The sequence below is a fragment of the Callospermophilus lateralis genome, chromosome 17 (genome assembly GCF_048772815.1).
Source record: "Callospermophilus lateralis isolate mCalLat2 chromosome 17, mCalLat2.hap1, whole genome shotgun sequence".
NCBI classification, from domain to species: domain Eukaryota; kingdom Metazoa; phylum Chordata; class Mammalia; order Rodentia; family Sciuridae; genus Callospermophilus; species Callospermophilus lateralis.
Window position 1 is genome coordinate 43,303,420 of NC_135321.1, and position 16,405 is coordinate 43,319,824.

At 43.3% G+C, this 16,405-nt stretch overlaps 1 protein-coding gene across 4 annotated transcripts in view; it reads left to right on the forward strand.

The window, feature by feature from the left end:
- Kctd1 (potassium channel tetramerization domain containing 1) overlaps window positions 1-15,759 on the forward strand; it is a 187,232-nt gene extending 171,473 nt beyond the window's left edge. For all 4 annotated transcript variants that reach the window (XM_076836663.1, XM_076836665.2, XM_076836664.1 and 1 more), the window contains 2 exons: window positions 10,646-10,951; window positions 14,870-15,759. In XM_076836663.1, coding sequence (XP_076692778.1) covers window positions 10,646-10,951; window positions 14,870-15,028 — 465 coding nt within the window. In that variant the 3' untranslated portion in view covers window positions 15,029-15,759. The remainder of the gene's footprint in view (window positions 1-10,645; window positions 10,952-14,869) is intronic.
- Window positions 15,760-16,405: the final 646 nt, after the last annotated feature.

Here is a 16,405-nt window from a genome sequence, read left to right on the forward strand (position 1 = left end):
CAGGGTTGGGTGAATGAGTGACTCTTATGTTCACACCGGACTCTGACTCATAGCAGCTCACCTGAAACCTGGCCATGTGTATTCTTCTATCTGACTATGAATATGAGTGTTGTGCTTACGTCAACTTCCTTACTGCATGTGAGGTTCTTACAGCAGGGACATTTTTATGTGTTTCTTGAGGACAATGTGTACTGGGCCCACAGTAATTTTTTTCTTCTCTCTTTTTTTATTGATTCTTTTTAGTTATACATGACAGTACAATCCATTTTGATATAATGATACTAGCATGGAATGTATCTTATCCTAATTAAGATCCCAGTCTTGTGGATATACATGATGATGAGATTCACTATGGTGCATTCATATATGTACTTAGGAAAATTATGTCAAATTCATTCCACTGTCTTTTCCTACAGCCCCTCCCTTCCCTTCATTCCCCTTTGTCTAATCTACTGAACTTTATGCACTTCTATTCTTCTTCTATCCCTCATCCCTTATTGTAGATTAGCCACCACACATCAGAGAAAACATCAGAACTTTGCCTTTTAGGATTGCCTTATTTCACTTAGCATGATAGTCTCCAGAGTCACAATAATTTCTGAATTAATTTAAACAGCACAAAAGCATCAAAATCACAGGAGACCAGAAGCTAAATATAAATAGATAATGCACTGCTTAAATCATATAGGACTAAACCAAAAATATGAAGCATGGGTATATAATATCACCATCCTCAGCAACTTATAAGAGTGATATATTAATTTACAATTCCTGTTATTAAAGGGGACACAGACTCCAAGGAATCACAAAACAATATGTTGGGAATTACCATTCATTTTTAGTTGCAGCATGTTCCAGAAAATGAGCTAAGTATTTTAAACACATGCTTTGGTTTAACCCTCTGCACATAACTCTACATAGCAGGCATGACTTTTCCTCCAACAGCATTCAAATGAGACACTGAGGAGGAAAGTCACCCACGTGAAGTCCAGCTTCAACCGATTCCAGAAGGACTCACCCAGTCACAAACCTGCCTAGGACTGGGACAGTCGCTTCTCTTCACCTTGCATGTGCTTCCTAAGGATTTCGGAGCCCTCAAAGGCATGCCACTCCTCAGTTCTAAGTACAAACCACATCCTTTAATTGGCTAGGATTGGGGCTGCAGCCCATGCTTGGGGGAAAAATACCAAAAGCATGTCAAAAGAAACTTGCATATCCCCAAACTTTGAAAGGTTTCCCACAGAACCTCTGGGTGACAGGCCATAAATTAGCTCCACGGTGTTCTGGGACCTGTGAGGAGCAGCAGAAGGTGGGTGGAAGCTGAGGTGGCCATTGAGCTCCTGTGGCCCATGATGAAATTGCACCCCAGCAGTCGGTCAGTTCATGCTCATCACAAATGCCAAGAGCACCTCCGAGCTCTCTGTCTGTACCTCCTGAACAGTCCCATGGGGCATCTCTCCCCACTGGAGCTTTACTCTGATCCTGGATAAGGGACATGGCTCTTTTGCACATGTAGAGAATCTCTTACTGGCTTTGCTCGGTACCGCATTGATTACTGGCTTCTCTTTCCCTCCATTGAATGCTTAGTGAACAAGTGCGTGAAATCATAGCATTCGACAACCCTTAAAATCTCACTCCATGAATATGCTGTCTGAACTAGATACCTGCTAACAATTCAGACAATTTCATGTGTTAAAATACCATTTAAATGGTACCCTGGCTTCCACTGAAAATTATTACACTCTGTTTTCTGGTCAATGATTGCAGAACTTCTCTGAAGTGTTTTATTATGGATATAACAGTCCTCATTCCTTCATTTCCCCTACCCCCAGGTATACTGTTTTTTTCATTTCAATTTTATTACCAACATACAAATATGGATCCATGCATGCATACATAAACACGTGTATGTGTGCATGCATGCGTGCAAACACACACACACACACACACACACACACACACACACACACAGCAGCAGCAGCAGCAGCAGCAGCAGCAGCAGGAGCAGCAATTTCCAATTCCCTTGAGTCCAGAGTTTTGGTCCTGTTTTTTATGGAGAACCATAAAATTCTCTCTCTCTAGCCTTTTATTTTTAACATCATCTTTGGTGAGTGCCCCACCCCCACAATACTAACATCTCTTGTGATTTCTCTCTGTGACTGCCCACCACTTCTAGATGCAGACAAATATGTTGCCAGGTAATCCCTGACTTACATATCCATAAGTTACAAGTCCCATAACTTACATGGCTGTGTTCAAAAATGTAACAACCTTTCAAATATTATAGAATAACTAGATATACATCGTAGAAATTTTGAAAATATAGATAAGTAAAACCAAAACTCTAAACAATGCATTCCCACTTCTCAGATTGCCAATATTAAAACCTTAAAAGAACAGCCTCCTGGATCTTTTTCCTATGTTAATTTTTTTTGGACAAAAATCCACTACTTTTCCATTTTACTACAATTTTATCTCCTCTAGTACTGTAATCACATGCAAATTTCCCTGATGGATCCCAAAATGTCTTTTAGAGGTAATTTTTCCAAGACAGTATGGCCACATAGTGAATCAGGTTATGACCCATAATCCTCTTATTATCTGTTTATATATAGTGATATATGATTCCTGTTTATATGATAGTGATCTGAAAAAGAGACTGGGCCAGGTATCCTACAAAACATCCCACTATCCAGATTTGCCTAGTTGCCCTGTCATGCATAGTTTAGTTCATAGTCTATCCCTTAGTTTTCTGTAAACTGACAGGTAAAGGATTGATAGGTTTAAGTTAAACATTTTGGTGAGAACACCTCTCCAGATGTGTTTGTGAACCTCACATTCCATCACATGAGCAAACCTGTCCACCAGCCACTGATGATGCTAGGATTGACCATTTAATCAGGGTGAGTTACATGTTCCTTAAGCTGAAGCAAAAATGATCTCTGTCAGGCTCAGAGTTTTTAACCTCACCACTGTTACACATTTGTGACCAAATAATTCTTTGGGATGGGCCTGTCCTGTGCAACATAGGATTTTGAGCTATGTTGTAGCTATGTTGTACTCCTGGTCTCTCCCCACAAAATGCCAGTAACACCCCACGCACATCAGTTTCAATAACCAAGAAGGTCTCCAGACATTGCAAAATACTCTCAAGCATCAGTGACTGCAGTTGAGAACCAGTTGACTCATAGAAAATGGAAAGAAAATATTTATGGGAGGTATTTACCATTTTCCCTCAGATAATGAGTGGATGTATTCTCCCAGGGGTGGAAACCCCAGGATGTTCTGAGGACCTCGGTTGTGAGATTTTTCCAAAAGCACCGCCATTAACATGGACCTGCCCCGGCGTCATCCAGAATCTCTTTCCCTTTCCTTGGTTCTACAGCGAGACCATCTGATTGGCTCAGCTTGGCTGCAGTGTCTACCCTTTAGCCAATCAGCAGTGGCAACGTATTCAACGTACTCAAGGCTTCTTGATTTTGAAGGCAGAGTGGTGAACTGGATAACGCCCCCAAAATTTCTTCCCCAGTACCCGAAGGAGTGCCCACCTAGGACTTCTACCCCAGCCCCGGTGTCGGCTGTTGCCATCTAGGATTTCCCTGCCTGGTCCAGAGACTGTCACTGACTGGTCCTCCTGCGCACACCCACTTCTCTCCTCCCCGTTGCATTTCCTCAAAAGCAGGGCTGGCTGCAGCACCCAACGAGGAGGGCAGAGCAGCCACCCCAGCCCCTGCCTCACCACTGGGGAGCACCAGGCCTAGTTCCGGTGGTGTAGAGTCCACGTGACTTGCCCAGCCAGAGTGGTGCTTCAAAATGCTGATGGATCTGCCTCCAGTCCTGCCTTCAGCACCTGTCATTGTCACCCATGCAAGCTCTAGTCTCTGTGAGATTCATAGAGTGGGGGCGGAGATAGTGACAGGGCACAGAAAGGACACTTTGTTGCTTCCGTTTCCTTTAATAGCCATTAGGATAAATCTGAGGCTGGACACCCTTCCCCCAGAAAAGCAAGAGCAGTCAAAGGAACTGGGAGTTGGTGCCACCAGATAGGGGAGGGAGATTCCTGGCAGAAGGAGTAGTGGGAACAGGTGAACAGAAGGAGAAAGTGGGCCAGTTCCATCCAGGCTTTGAAGAACAAAAAATAAGTCAGCCCATGGCAGTACTGCGGAGTATCCAAAAACTTTAGAGAACCCAAACCCCAAACACCAACACACCCATGGCAACGGCGCTAATCTTGTCTGGAGGGGCCTCTAAAAGAAAGTAAGCCCTACAGAGGCCTGTCTTTTCTTATCATGATTGTTCTTTAGATGCTGTTCTGTGAGAAGGGCTTCCAGAGCTCCTGGCTGCTACTGGATGTCTTCCCCATAAGAAAACCCTCTGTGTGCCCACAGTACCTCAGTGGCATCTGGCACATAAACATTTTCAAATGAATGAGTGAAGCCAGGAGCGGTGGCGCTCACCAGTTCAAAGCCAGCCTCAGCAACTTAGTGACGCCTAAGCAACTCAGTAAGATCCTGTCTATAATAAAATACAAAATGGGAAATGGGGCTGGGGATGTGGCTCATTGATTAAGTGCCTTGAGTTCAATTCTCACTATCAAAAAAAAAAAAAAAAGATCTTAAATGAATGAGTGAGTGATTGAGTTGCCTTTTGAGCATAAGGACATGTCAATCACTATGAAAAACTTCAATCACATTAGGAATTAAATAAGCCTTTGAACAGTTTTGTGTGGTAAGCTAAGTTGTGACCCCAGAAGTCCCAATCCCCAGGCCCTGTGACATGTTACCTTACATAGCAGAAGGGACTTTACAGATGGGATTAGGTTGAGGGTTTTAACTAGGGGAGATTATCCTGGATGATCCAGGTAGGTCCTGTGTAATCACAGAAGCCCTTCTAAGAGAGAGGCAGGAGGCTCAGAGCTAGAAAAGGAGATGTGACCGAGGAAGTGATGTGATTGCTGGCCACACGCCAAGGAATTCAGCAGCCTCTGGAAGCTGGAAAAGACAAGAGATTTTTTTCCACTAGAGCTTGAGAAAGGCAGGCAGCCCTGCTGAGGCCCCTTGATTTCAGCCCACTGAGATCCATTTTGGACTTCTGACCTCCCAAACTATAAGGGTATACATCTGTATTGTGTTGTTTTGTTTTGCTTTGTTTAAAATATTTTTAATTGTAGATGGACACAATACTTTTATTTTTATTCATTTATTTTTATCTAGTGCTGAGGATTGAACCTAGTGCCTCAAACATGCTAGGCAAGTGCTCTACCCCTGAGCTACAACCCCATCCCCACATCTGTGTTGTTTTAAGCTACCAAGTTTATGGCAATTTCTTACAGCTGCAGTAGGAAACTAATATGACATGTGTACAGTGTTCCTCCATCCAAGGATATTTTCTGAATTCTATATATTTTATCAAAAAATAAGTTATAAGTATGGCCTATTCAAATTCTGGAGTCTACCCATATTTACCTTGTTGTTCCATGTACCTGTATAAGGTTTCAGGGAAATTCACCTGTAAAATGAGATCTTGGTCTTTGTGCCTTGAAGAATCATTGCAAATCATTATATATATATATATATATATATTTCCCCCACACACACTAGGATTTTAAAATCACTTAAGCACCACAATAGATCTATGCATAACTGGTTTCCCTTTAACTGAATATGGGGCTAAGCAAGTAACATGAATGATGTTTTCTTAATCAGAGGTGATACAAGGGGCCCGAGAGCCTTCCCTGCTGAGCTGACGTGCACCACAGTCTTGGGTTGCTTTGCTGAAAGCTCCTCCCTCAGAAGGGCTGAAAAGTGGATGGTCTGGATTCATTTCCTTAAGGAGAATCGCTGGTGCTGAAGCAGCTGCCGCCCCTACACTATTTCCAAGTGCCTTGAGAAGAAGAGACTAAAGTTTAATTTAGAGTTTTAGAAAAGCCAAAGGAAAGACACTGTCAGATCAGAACCAAAACATGCAGAAAGACTGAGAGACCAGAAAGGGATGAACCCAGTACCAGAGAAGGCACCATGCTAGCCTCTGCAAGTGGGATTTAGGTAATGAAATTAAATGAGGCTGCTTAAGGGAGGAGAGGAGGCCCAAGTTTCTAAAGGAAGCAGCCGATGAGATTGACTGCTCTCTGCAGGGAGTTTTCTGATGAGCCAAAAATGGAAATGTCCCTGAGTTTAACTCTGCAGAAAACGGTGCACAATAAAAGGGACCTTTTTAGCAATCCAGTTGGCTGCGGCTTAGAGGCTCCTCGATCTGGGGAGCCTTCCATGGGTGCTCAGCTGTTCTCCCGTGTCACCCCCACCCCCAGCATAGGCAGAAGCTCTTCCCTGGAAAGCAGACAGAGCAGCACAATAAAGGAAAACCACGGAGCCAGAGAAGTCAAGGAGAGCCAAAAAACTCCTGGTAGCTTGCAGTAGTTCAAGGCAAGGCCCCGAGATGTTGCCCGGGGATCAGGTTGACCATGGAGGGCCCTTCTAAGCCTTCGCTATTATAACCACACATCCTTCAGAAATCACTGAGCAGGACCAAATGTCTCAAAAGGGCCATTAGTTTTCTAATTTTCTAAAAGCAAGACTTCAGAACAGTTTGTTAAACATGTGGTTTATGAATTTAGAGGTAAGGAAATGGTGAGGACTCAGAGTCAGCCTAGGGACCTCTAACCCAAGTCCTCTTAGCCTCATTACATTTATTTTATTTTATTTTATTTTATTTTTTGAGGGCTGGGAATCCAACCCAGCCCCCAGCATGCTAAGCACACATCTACCACACCCTCACCTTCGGGTTATCCTAGACAAGTTAGTAGATCAGGGCTTGTTATGGATGTAGACTCGCAGAATATTAGGGCCAGAAGCACTTTTAATATAATTTGTTCCTCATTTTGCAGATAAGAGGACGGGAGCCCTAGACAGTCAAGGAGAATCCCTGGGTAGTATGGAGACTTTCAGAACTCCAGTGTCCCCTCAGAGTCCACCCAGACATACAGTATTTCAACAAATGCCATGATTATGGGCTGGATCATCTTATTTTCTTATTGCTTGAGCATCACCATGAACAAAGGGCCATACATAGCCCCATCTTCTCAATCCTTTGAGAAATGATTTACACAGAAGCAGAACAAATGACACAGGTGAGAGGGAGACTTAGGATGCTGGATGGAGACTCTAGGTTTCTCAAACAGAATACATTCCAATCTACAGTATGAAAGTTAAAGAGAGACAGATAATGAAGGATTCAAACACTTTCACAAGGCCAGGCATGGTGGCCCATGCCTGTAATCCCCAAGCTTCGGGAGTCCGAAGCAGGAGGATCACAAGTTGGAGGCTAGCATGGGCAACTTAGTGAGACCCTGTTCTAAAGTGAAAACTAAAAAGGGCTGGGGACGTGGCTCAGAGGTAAAGTGTCTCCTGGATTCAATCTCCAGGACAAGAAAATTAAAAAATAAATAAGAAATAAATAAAATTTTAACAAACACTGAATGAGAAAGAGCTAACTCACAGAAGCTCTTGTGAAAAAGGTTTAGGGATTTCACTGAAAGCAGAGTAATGAGATGATGAGAAACCTGAGGTGGCCTTATACTATGTGGTAGGCAGAATAATGGCCCCCGCAAGGGGCACCATCCTAACTCCTGGGAGCTACGGATCCATTACCTTACATGGCAATATGGAATTTTCACATGTGATTAGCTAAGGATCTTGAGTTGGGGAGATTATCCAGGATTCCCCTAGGGTGCTCAGTGCAACCACAAGGCCTCCTCTGAGTTAAGAGGGAGGTGGGAGGGTCAGAGCAAGGCCACAGGTCAGGGACAGTGGGCAGCCTCTGGAAGCTGGAAAAGTCAAGGAAGTGGATTCTGCCGTGGAGCCTCCAAAGGAAACAGCTTTACTTCTGACTTTCTTCTCTGACCAGAGCTATGAGAATAGATGTGTATAGTTGTGTGTGTGTGTGTGGGTGTGTTGTTGTTGTTGTTGTTGTTGTTGTTGCTGCTGCTGTTTGGCTTGTTTTTCTGCCAGGAATTGAACCCAGGGTTGCTTAATCTCTGCGCCACATCCCCAGCCTTTTTAAAATATTTTATTTAGAGATAGGGACCCTCTAGGTTGCTGGGGCTGGCTTCGAACACAGGATCCTCCTTTCTCAGCCTCCCAAGCTGCTGGGATAACAGGAGAGCACCACTGCACCCAGCAGGGTTTGTGTAGTCTTAAGCCATTCAGTTGGTTATGGTTTTCCCAGTTGTGATAAGAAACCAATAAGGGCAGCATTGATAATAACAGTGTTAAAGCATCAATCCAGGCAGGTACTGAGCTGCATTCACTGGAGCACAGCTAAAATGCCAGGCTCTGTTCTGGTTAGGATATTACTGAGCATGCTGACAAATCAAGGACACGCTGGATGTTGAGCACCTCAGATTCCTAACAAATGAGGCAGAGCTGAAAAGATCGAGTATGTTCCGCCTGAAAAACATGAAGACCAAACAGTCGTCTCCGAATGTTCTAAGAATTGGCAGGTCAATGAAAGATCAGAATCACCATAACTCTAGAACAAATAAGCTGGTGCTACTGTAAGATTTAGATCTTCCTAAGGAAGACATTTGCAGCAATCAGAGCTGCCAACAAAGTCAATGCAGCGCCTCGCTAGGTAGTGAGCCTCCTATCCCTGGAAGCACTACTAAATGTGCGGTCAATGTCCAGTGATGTTGCAGAGGTTCCTCCAGAAGATCAAGGCTGGTCAAGAGGACTGCTCTCAGCACCTTTAAGATGGCTCTAGAAAGATCAGGCATATTTTTCACAGGAGTCTCAGATCCTTCCTTCTGCTAAAATTTGTAATGAAATCTCAGAAAAATTAAAAGCTGCCACAGAAGTTCTCATTTCTATTGCTTGTGTAAGTCCCACTGCTAGCTTTCCATCTCTTTGGACGCTGTCATCTTGATAAGTAAGTATTTAGGTCAGTATCTCACGGTTGGTGTGATTCATAGATGGCACAGCCAGGGAGTGGGGAGCCCCGGTAGGCCAAGGGAACCTGCAACATCTCCCAACTCCTCCCTAGAAGGCTGGGCTGGGGGCCCCAGTTCTGCCCTGGCTTGAGAGTGGCCACACCTCAGCTTAATCCTCAACTCCTTAAATCCAAACAGTATCTCCTTACAGGTCAGGAGGCTAGGCAGGTAGGAGCATGTACAGGGAAGACTTCAAGAGCAATGGCTTCTTCTCCTGTGGGGAACCAACACTCCTGCATGCCAGGGCTGCTAAGAGGACAGAATAAGAACACAGCTGATTCTGCTGAGCATCCACGAAAGCATCTTCCACCTGGCTCTAGTTTCTCAGTCTGGAACGTGGATCCCCAGCTGGAGGCAAGGTACCTTGTCTCTTTACACGTTCTTCTCTGGAAATCCTGAATAAAGCTGCTGCTGCTGCAACTGCATGATTTGCAAGAGAAAGAACAAAGTGCAACATGAAAATAGTTCCCCTGTGGCCATCCTCAGCTCCAGGTGGCCCACACCATGCTCTTGGAGGCATCAGGCCACAGGTTTACAGCACTGACTCTCATGCAGGCCCCAGGCACTGCCTGCCAGCTCCAGCCCATGCAAGGAAAGCAGAGATACCTGTGTCACTTGATTAAAACATTCTCAGTCAACATGTCTAGACAAGTATCCACTTATCAAACACCCAGAAATGATTGTGACCATAGCTACGTTTAGACATAATATTGACCAGCTTGTTAACATTGTTCCAAAGTTGCTGCCTCCCACCCCCGTTCTGTTTTGTCTTCTGATCTTCTCCTTCAGTGACTTGTGTATTTTAATGCCTATTGGATTTCTGGCTTTAATTCAATCGTCTCTTTTTTTTTTAATGCTAGAGGAAAAGAAGCCCTATTCAAAGACTGGGTGACTGTGCTCTCAGAAATGGACAAGTTCCCTTTTTGCACCTCTAACTTGCAGGTGTCAGGGTTTAATGTTTTCATCTCTGGCTTTTCCACGGCAGCACCGACAGAGGGCTTGCAGGCCGGTGACGATGGCCTTCACGTCTCCAGCTGCCTCCCCTAAACCATCACAGATCAGCACAGGTTTAGGCAAATTCTGCATGCTTGCCCCCGGGAGCCCCTCCACAGCTGTCTCCAGGCCCGCTCCCTCCATGCCCCGGCCCCACGCCCTCCCATGGTGGGTTCCGAAGCTGCCACTGAAGGTGACGAGAAGTGTGGGCTTTGGTGACATGCACGTTTCGTTTGCACAGCTGTGCTCAACCTTAGGATATGTGTTCTATCCAAGAGGAAACAGGATTCTCACCAAATCAAACTTGAAGTGCCCAGAGCCATTTTTCTACTAAAAAAGAAAACTTTGGGGTGAATCCTTTCACAATTCAGTTTTTTGCCTGAAAGTAAAATGATAATAATTCCCTATTGACTGGACCAGTCTGAGGACTTCAGACTTAATTCCTGTGAAGTACTAAGGAGCCCTACTCCCCATAGCCCCTCTCATCTTCACTGAGCAAATGAATGCAAATTGAATCTTTATAAATATGTTATATGTGAAAAATGTACACCTAGATTTGACTATTGAAATAACAACAGAGGTGAAAAAATCAGCTCTTAAATGTGGATGTTTCCGGTACTTTATGTTTGTATCTTGCACTGTGAAATGCCTTTTTATCCCCCACCCCAGGACTATACTTTGTTATATGAAGAGGCCAAATATTTTCAACTTCAGCCAATGTTGTTGGAGATGGAAAGATGGAAGCAGGACAGAGAAACGGGTCGCTTTTCACGGCCCTGCGAGTGCCTCGTGGTGCGTGTGGCCCCAGACCTCGGGGAAAGGATCACGCTCAGCGGTGACAAGTCCTTGATAGAAGAAGTGTTCCCTGAGATTGGCGACGTGATGTGTAACTCCGTCAACGCGGGCTGGAATCACGACTCGACACATGTCATCAGGTTTCCACTAAACGGCTACTGTCACCTCAACTCAGTCCAGGTACAGCAGCACCTGCTGTGTGCCATCAGATGACACTTTTAGTGCTGTTGCTTGACTTCACTTTGCTAGCATCTTTCCTCCCATGAAGCAAGACACTCATGTGGGAGGGTGATTATTCATCCCTCTTTAGCATTCAGTCAGTGCACACATCTTCACTGAGCACCTACTGTGTGCCAGGTGCTAGTATAAGCACTGAAGATGAGAAGAGAACAAGATAGACAGCAGCTCTATATTGGTGGGGTGCAGTGGGGGTAGACATTGATCAACATCAATATTGTCCAAGTAGCAGTAACAGGGTATCTCAGGTAAAATGTTCCAGGGAGAGGGATCAGCAATTCTGAAGACCCCAAAGTGGGAACGTGCTTGGCATATTGAAAGCCACTAGTGTGGCTTGAAGAAAGTGAATCAGGGAGAGTGGGTGAATGCTGGGACACGAGGCCAGCAGTGACTGGGGAAACTTGCAGACAGCCCAGAGAAAGCAGTGAGCACTCTAGATTTTTTTTTCCTTTGGTTTCTTTTGGTTTGGGTCATTCACAGACGTGAGACCAATGGAAAGCCATTGGAGGATTTTTGAACAAAAGAGTGACCTGATGTAGTTTGTATTTGAAAACAAATATTCCTTCAGCAAGTAGAAAAGAATAGAGGCAAGGAGACCAGTTAGAAAGCAGCGTGCCAACAAGTCGTTGAGAAGTATTTGATTTTGAGTGTCTTGAATGGAGAGCTAGCAAGGGTTTCTGACCAGGACTGTGGGTGGCAAGACAGAGCCCTGGATGCCCAAGCTTCTTGACAGAGGAACTGATGAGTGGAATTGCCATTTTCTGAGATGGAGAAGGAGACCTGGGCTGGGATTCAGAACTCTGGTTTATACCATGTGAGGGGCCCCAGCCTTAGGTGCTGATGGGTGCTGTCATCGTCATAGCTAACATGTGCTGAGCACTGACACTGCCCTCCTGGGCAATGTCCAGTGTGTGCCTTGTCTTCTTATCAACAACCCTAACAAGTAAGCCTGCTAATCCCCCCATCTTGCTGCAAGAAAACAGACATTCCTGGGTCTTGGCTGCAGATCAGTGTGACATGAAACTATTTGAGTCCTTGGAGTGAGGGTTTGGCTTTCTCCCCCTCTCTAGAGTTGCAGTGGGTCCATGACTTCATTCACTATCTAGCTAACAAAACTTCTCCCGAGCTCAGACTAGAAACACTCAGTAGAGCAGGCTGCCTCTGGAGGATTGTTCCACAACTATTTATAATTTTTAAAATGTATGAGCAGATGTCTGAGAGCAGAACAGAAGAAAGCGCTGGCAGAAAATGACCCACAAGCATGCTAGTGGAAAGCGCATACTCTCACCACAGCTCCAGCCGGCGACATTCACATTCTCCCCTGTGTGGATGGCGCCCCCTGGAGGTGTTTGGCTGCATTGCCCTGGCTGAACAGCCTCTGTGGCTTCTAAATGCTTGTAAAGCCCAAAAAGCCTTCGCCTTCCCATGCACCCCGCCCAGGCCCAGGTTCTCCACCGGAGCCCTAGGAGGGCCAGAACCACTCAAAACCAGGACAGCAAGTCCGTAGTCCCCACTCCTTGGCCTTGAACTTTTTCATCAATTCATGTGCTTGATGCATTTCCCAGATCAGATGTGAAAATATTCATCTGCGTTAACATCGTCCTACAACGGGACCATGACCCACTCTTGCTTCCTGCTTCAACCACCAAAAAACAGATGTCTGCCTGTCGGTACTCAGAAACTTTGGGATAAGGTGTCTGATGCCTCAAATGCCACTGAATTATTTAACATTCTCAAATGGTAGCTAAATCTAAGCAATTTTGCTGATGAGTTGGTATTTAAAAACTAATAGCATCAAAAGCTATTTGCATTATATTGAAATAAGTACTTGGCCACATTCAAGGTAAAATTGGATCATATGAGATAGTTACATTATATGTATCAGAACCCCTGGGGAGAAAGATACTAGGGATTTCTTTATATTAGCAATTTAGTGACTATAACAACACTGAGAGAAAAACAGGTCTCAGAAATTATATGCATTATTGTTTACAATTTCTTCATCTTTAAATTTCTTCTCCAAATAATGGCAAAGAATCCTTCCAGAAAAAGCAGGAGCATCTCTTGCTGGCAGGCTATACTTCTGCTTCTGCTAGAGAATTCTCCTTGGAGTAGACACTTTTACGCCTTTTTATTCACCTGTTCCCAATGCATATCTTGATTTTGAACTTGATTTATATTCTTCATGCTGCCCGTAGGCTGGCTGGCACTTATGTGCATTTTTAATTTACCTATGAAGTCCTGGCCTCACGTTTGCCCACACTTGTAATCCCAGAGACTCGGGAAGCTGAAGCAGGAGGATTGCAAGTTCAAAGCCAGCTTCAGCACTTTATCAAGGTCCTAAGCAACTTATCAAGACCCTGTCTAAAAATTAAAAACTTTAAAAGGCCTGGGGATATGGCTTATTGGTTAAGTGTCCTTGGGTTCAATCCCTGGTACCAAGCAAACACAAAACCAGAATAGATCCCTGAACATAGAATATTTATTTAGATATTTAGATGGACTTGGGAGTTTTCCTAATTTGCCAGAATTTGAGGTTTTAATTTTTAGAAAACATACTCTCCTGCTCTCCAATCTTATCTAGTCAGCTGTTTTCAAGGTAGCAGGTTATGTTCCATATCGAGGGAGGAAACCAAAAAAAAAAATAATAATATTTAAAAAAAAGTAGGAAGGGGTCATTTTATCATTGACTATATTTTGAGAGTTATTTAATAACACTTCACTTCATTCCAAAAACAAGTAAAGCAAGGCATTTTTAAAAAATTATTTTGGTGTCCTCTTGTCTATAGAGTGATGTAGAGCAATTTAATTATAGGCAGAACCCTGGTAGGGAACATTTACAAGCCTATCATTTGTTAGATTCCTAAAGAAACAGAATGCTTTAGGTGAGTTTCCTGTGCTTCTGCCTATATAAGAGTTGCAAGTACTGTTTCCTGCAATTAAGAGTATCAGACATGTAGTGACAAATGCACTAGGTATTTGATTGCAAAATTAAAGATTAGATCATCTGACTTATGTGAGAATTTTAGAATGTCTATCATGGATATATTTCCTACTACATAATCAGTGCAATTTTTCTTCTCTCCTGAAATGCATGCAAACAATATACCTATTTTAAATACCAGGAACAGAGAACAATGTAGACAGCAGCTCTATTGTTGGTAGGGTGGGGTAGGGGTTGATATTGATCAACATCAATATTGTCCAAGTAGTAGTAAGAGGAAAAATAGTGTAGTATTCTTTTTTTTTTTAAAGAGAGAAAGAGAATTTTTTTTTTAATATTTATTTTCTAGTTATCGGCGGACACATCTTTCTTTGTACGTGGTGCTGAGAATCGAACCCGGGCCGCACGCATGCCAGGCGAGCTCGTTACCACTTGAGCCACATCCCCAGCCCGTGTAGTATTCTTTATCACCTCATAGAATATAATTTTGAAATGTGAACTTTTTTTTTTAACAAAGAAGGCAGCATTGCATATTCAAAACAAAACAAAACAAAACAAACAAAAAACAACGGGATTTGAGGCCAAACATACTGGACTTGGAAACCCAGTTCCATTACTTCCTTACTACTCATGAGTCTCATTTTTCTAATCTGTAAAATGGAGCTCTTAGCACCAACTGTTTGTAATTGGTATGTGAAAAGCAAGCAGGCATGTTTTAGGTATTAGAATTTTTGCTCCCTCCCTCTTTGCCCATTAATCCAGAATCTTCCTTTGAGCCTAGAAATGCCAAAGGACATAAGGGTGGGCTAAGGTGGCCTAGACCTGCACATGACCTCCAACTTTGGAACCATCCTTTGGTGTGTTTATGTCTTCAAAGAACTTACCTCACCCCTAATGAGATGCTTGTCCCTTTGCAGGTCCTCGAGAGGTTGCAGCAAAGAGGATTTGAAATTGTAGGTTCCTGTGGGGGAGGAGTGGACTCGTCTCAGTTCAGCGAATATGTCCTTCGGCGGGAACTAAGGCGGACGCCCCGCGTACCCTCTGTCATCCGGATAAAGCAAGAGCCTCTGGACTAAACAGACATATTTCTTATGCAAAAAAAAAAAAAAAAAAGGAAAACATACACAACAAATAACGCAATCAGAAAAGGGACATTATGTGCAGTTGGGACAGCAAACCAAGTTCTGGACCTAAAATTGAATAAAAGACACATTTATAATCCAATAGAGATCACACCTGTATTCATATGGGAACAATTGGAATAGTGATATCCTCAAGGTGTAAAAAATATATAAATATATATATATGTCAAAAGGTAGGAAATGCAAAAAAGAGAAAAAAAATTTTAAAAAGGTGATAGCTACAGTCGGTGCTGATGGCCGTGAAGTGTCCTAGGCCTCCCAAGGCCTCTGACCAATAAACAAGCCATGAGCGGAGGACACAGTCTCCTTACAGTTTCCATTGCCAACAGTCATCCATTGTTTTTTTCCTTTGTCTTTCTTTTTCCTTTTTTTTTTTAAAAAAAAAAAAAAAACAAAAACAACAAAAAACAAAAAACACCTTGAATGGAGTTTCTTTGCGTAAGGAGGTTTCATGTCTCTTTAGGCCGGGACCAGGCAGGAATTCAGAAGAACTCTCATGAGCACATTGCATTGGACGTTAGACATGACATTTTAAATGTAGTTTGTATAGGAGTGACACTTTTTGTCCGCCTCACAGATGTGAACTTTACTTTGTTTTTAAACTGATCAGTTTTGCAAAGGGGCCAGAATTCTTACTTGTTAGAGATGCTCCAGTTTGAGTCCGCTGCTTTCCTACAATTTTTCAAATTTTATAATGTATTAAATACAATAAACTCTGTTTAAAAAATAAGGTCTGTGTTGGGGTGAGGCTGCATTCAAATGAAATTTTTCTTTTTCTCTGTGTTGAGCATCGGAAGAGAGGCCTTTCTACTGGGGCTGGCTTTGCAGTCAAACCCATCAAAGGGCGATGATCTTATCAACTGTTCTAGACCTTTCTCTTTCAACTTAGCAACTGTTGTTTCCTATGCTTTATTATTCTGTCTTGATGAGCAAGATAAAACTTCCTACTCTTTTTTTGTTTGTTTGTTTGTTTTTTGTTTTTTTGTTTTCTTTTGCTGGGGATTGAACCCAGCTTCTCACTCAAGCCAAGGGTGGGTGTGCTTTACCACTGAGCCAGGTGAGATTTTTCAGTTTTATCTGTTTGGGTCATCTATTACTATAGATATAGAGCAAACCACACCAAAATTTAGTGGCTTACAACATTTTTAACCTCTCTCTGTGATTCTATGATTCTTGTGTGCTAAATGGCCTTGGCTGGACTGCTTCCGCTCCATGTGATGTCATGGGGAAGGTGTGATGTCATATGGGGGGTGTGTTTGGGCCAAGGTGTCTATGTTGGTTCACCCAGATGGCTGCCAATCATACTGATTG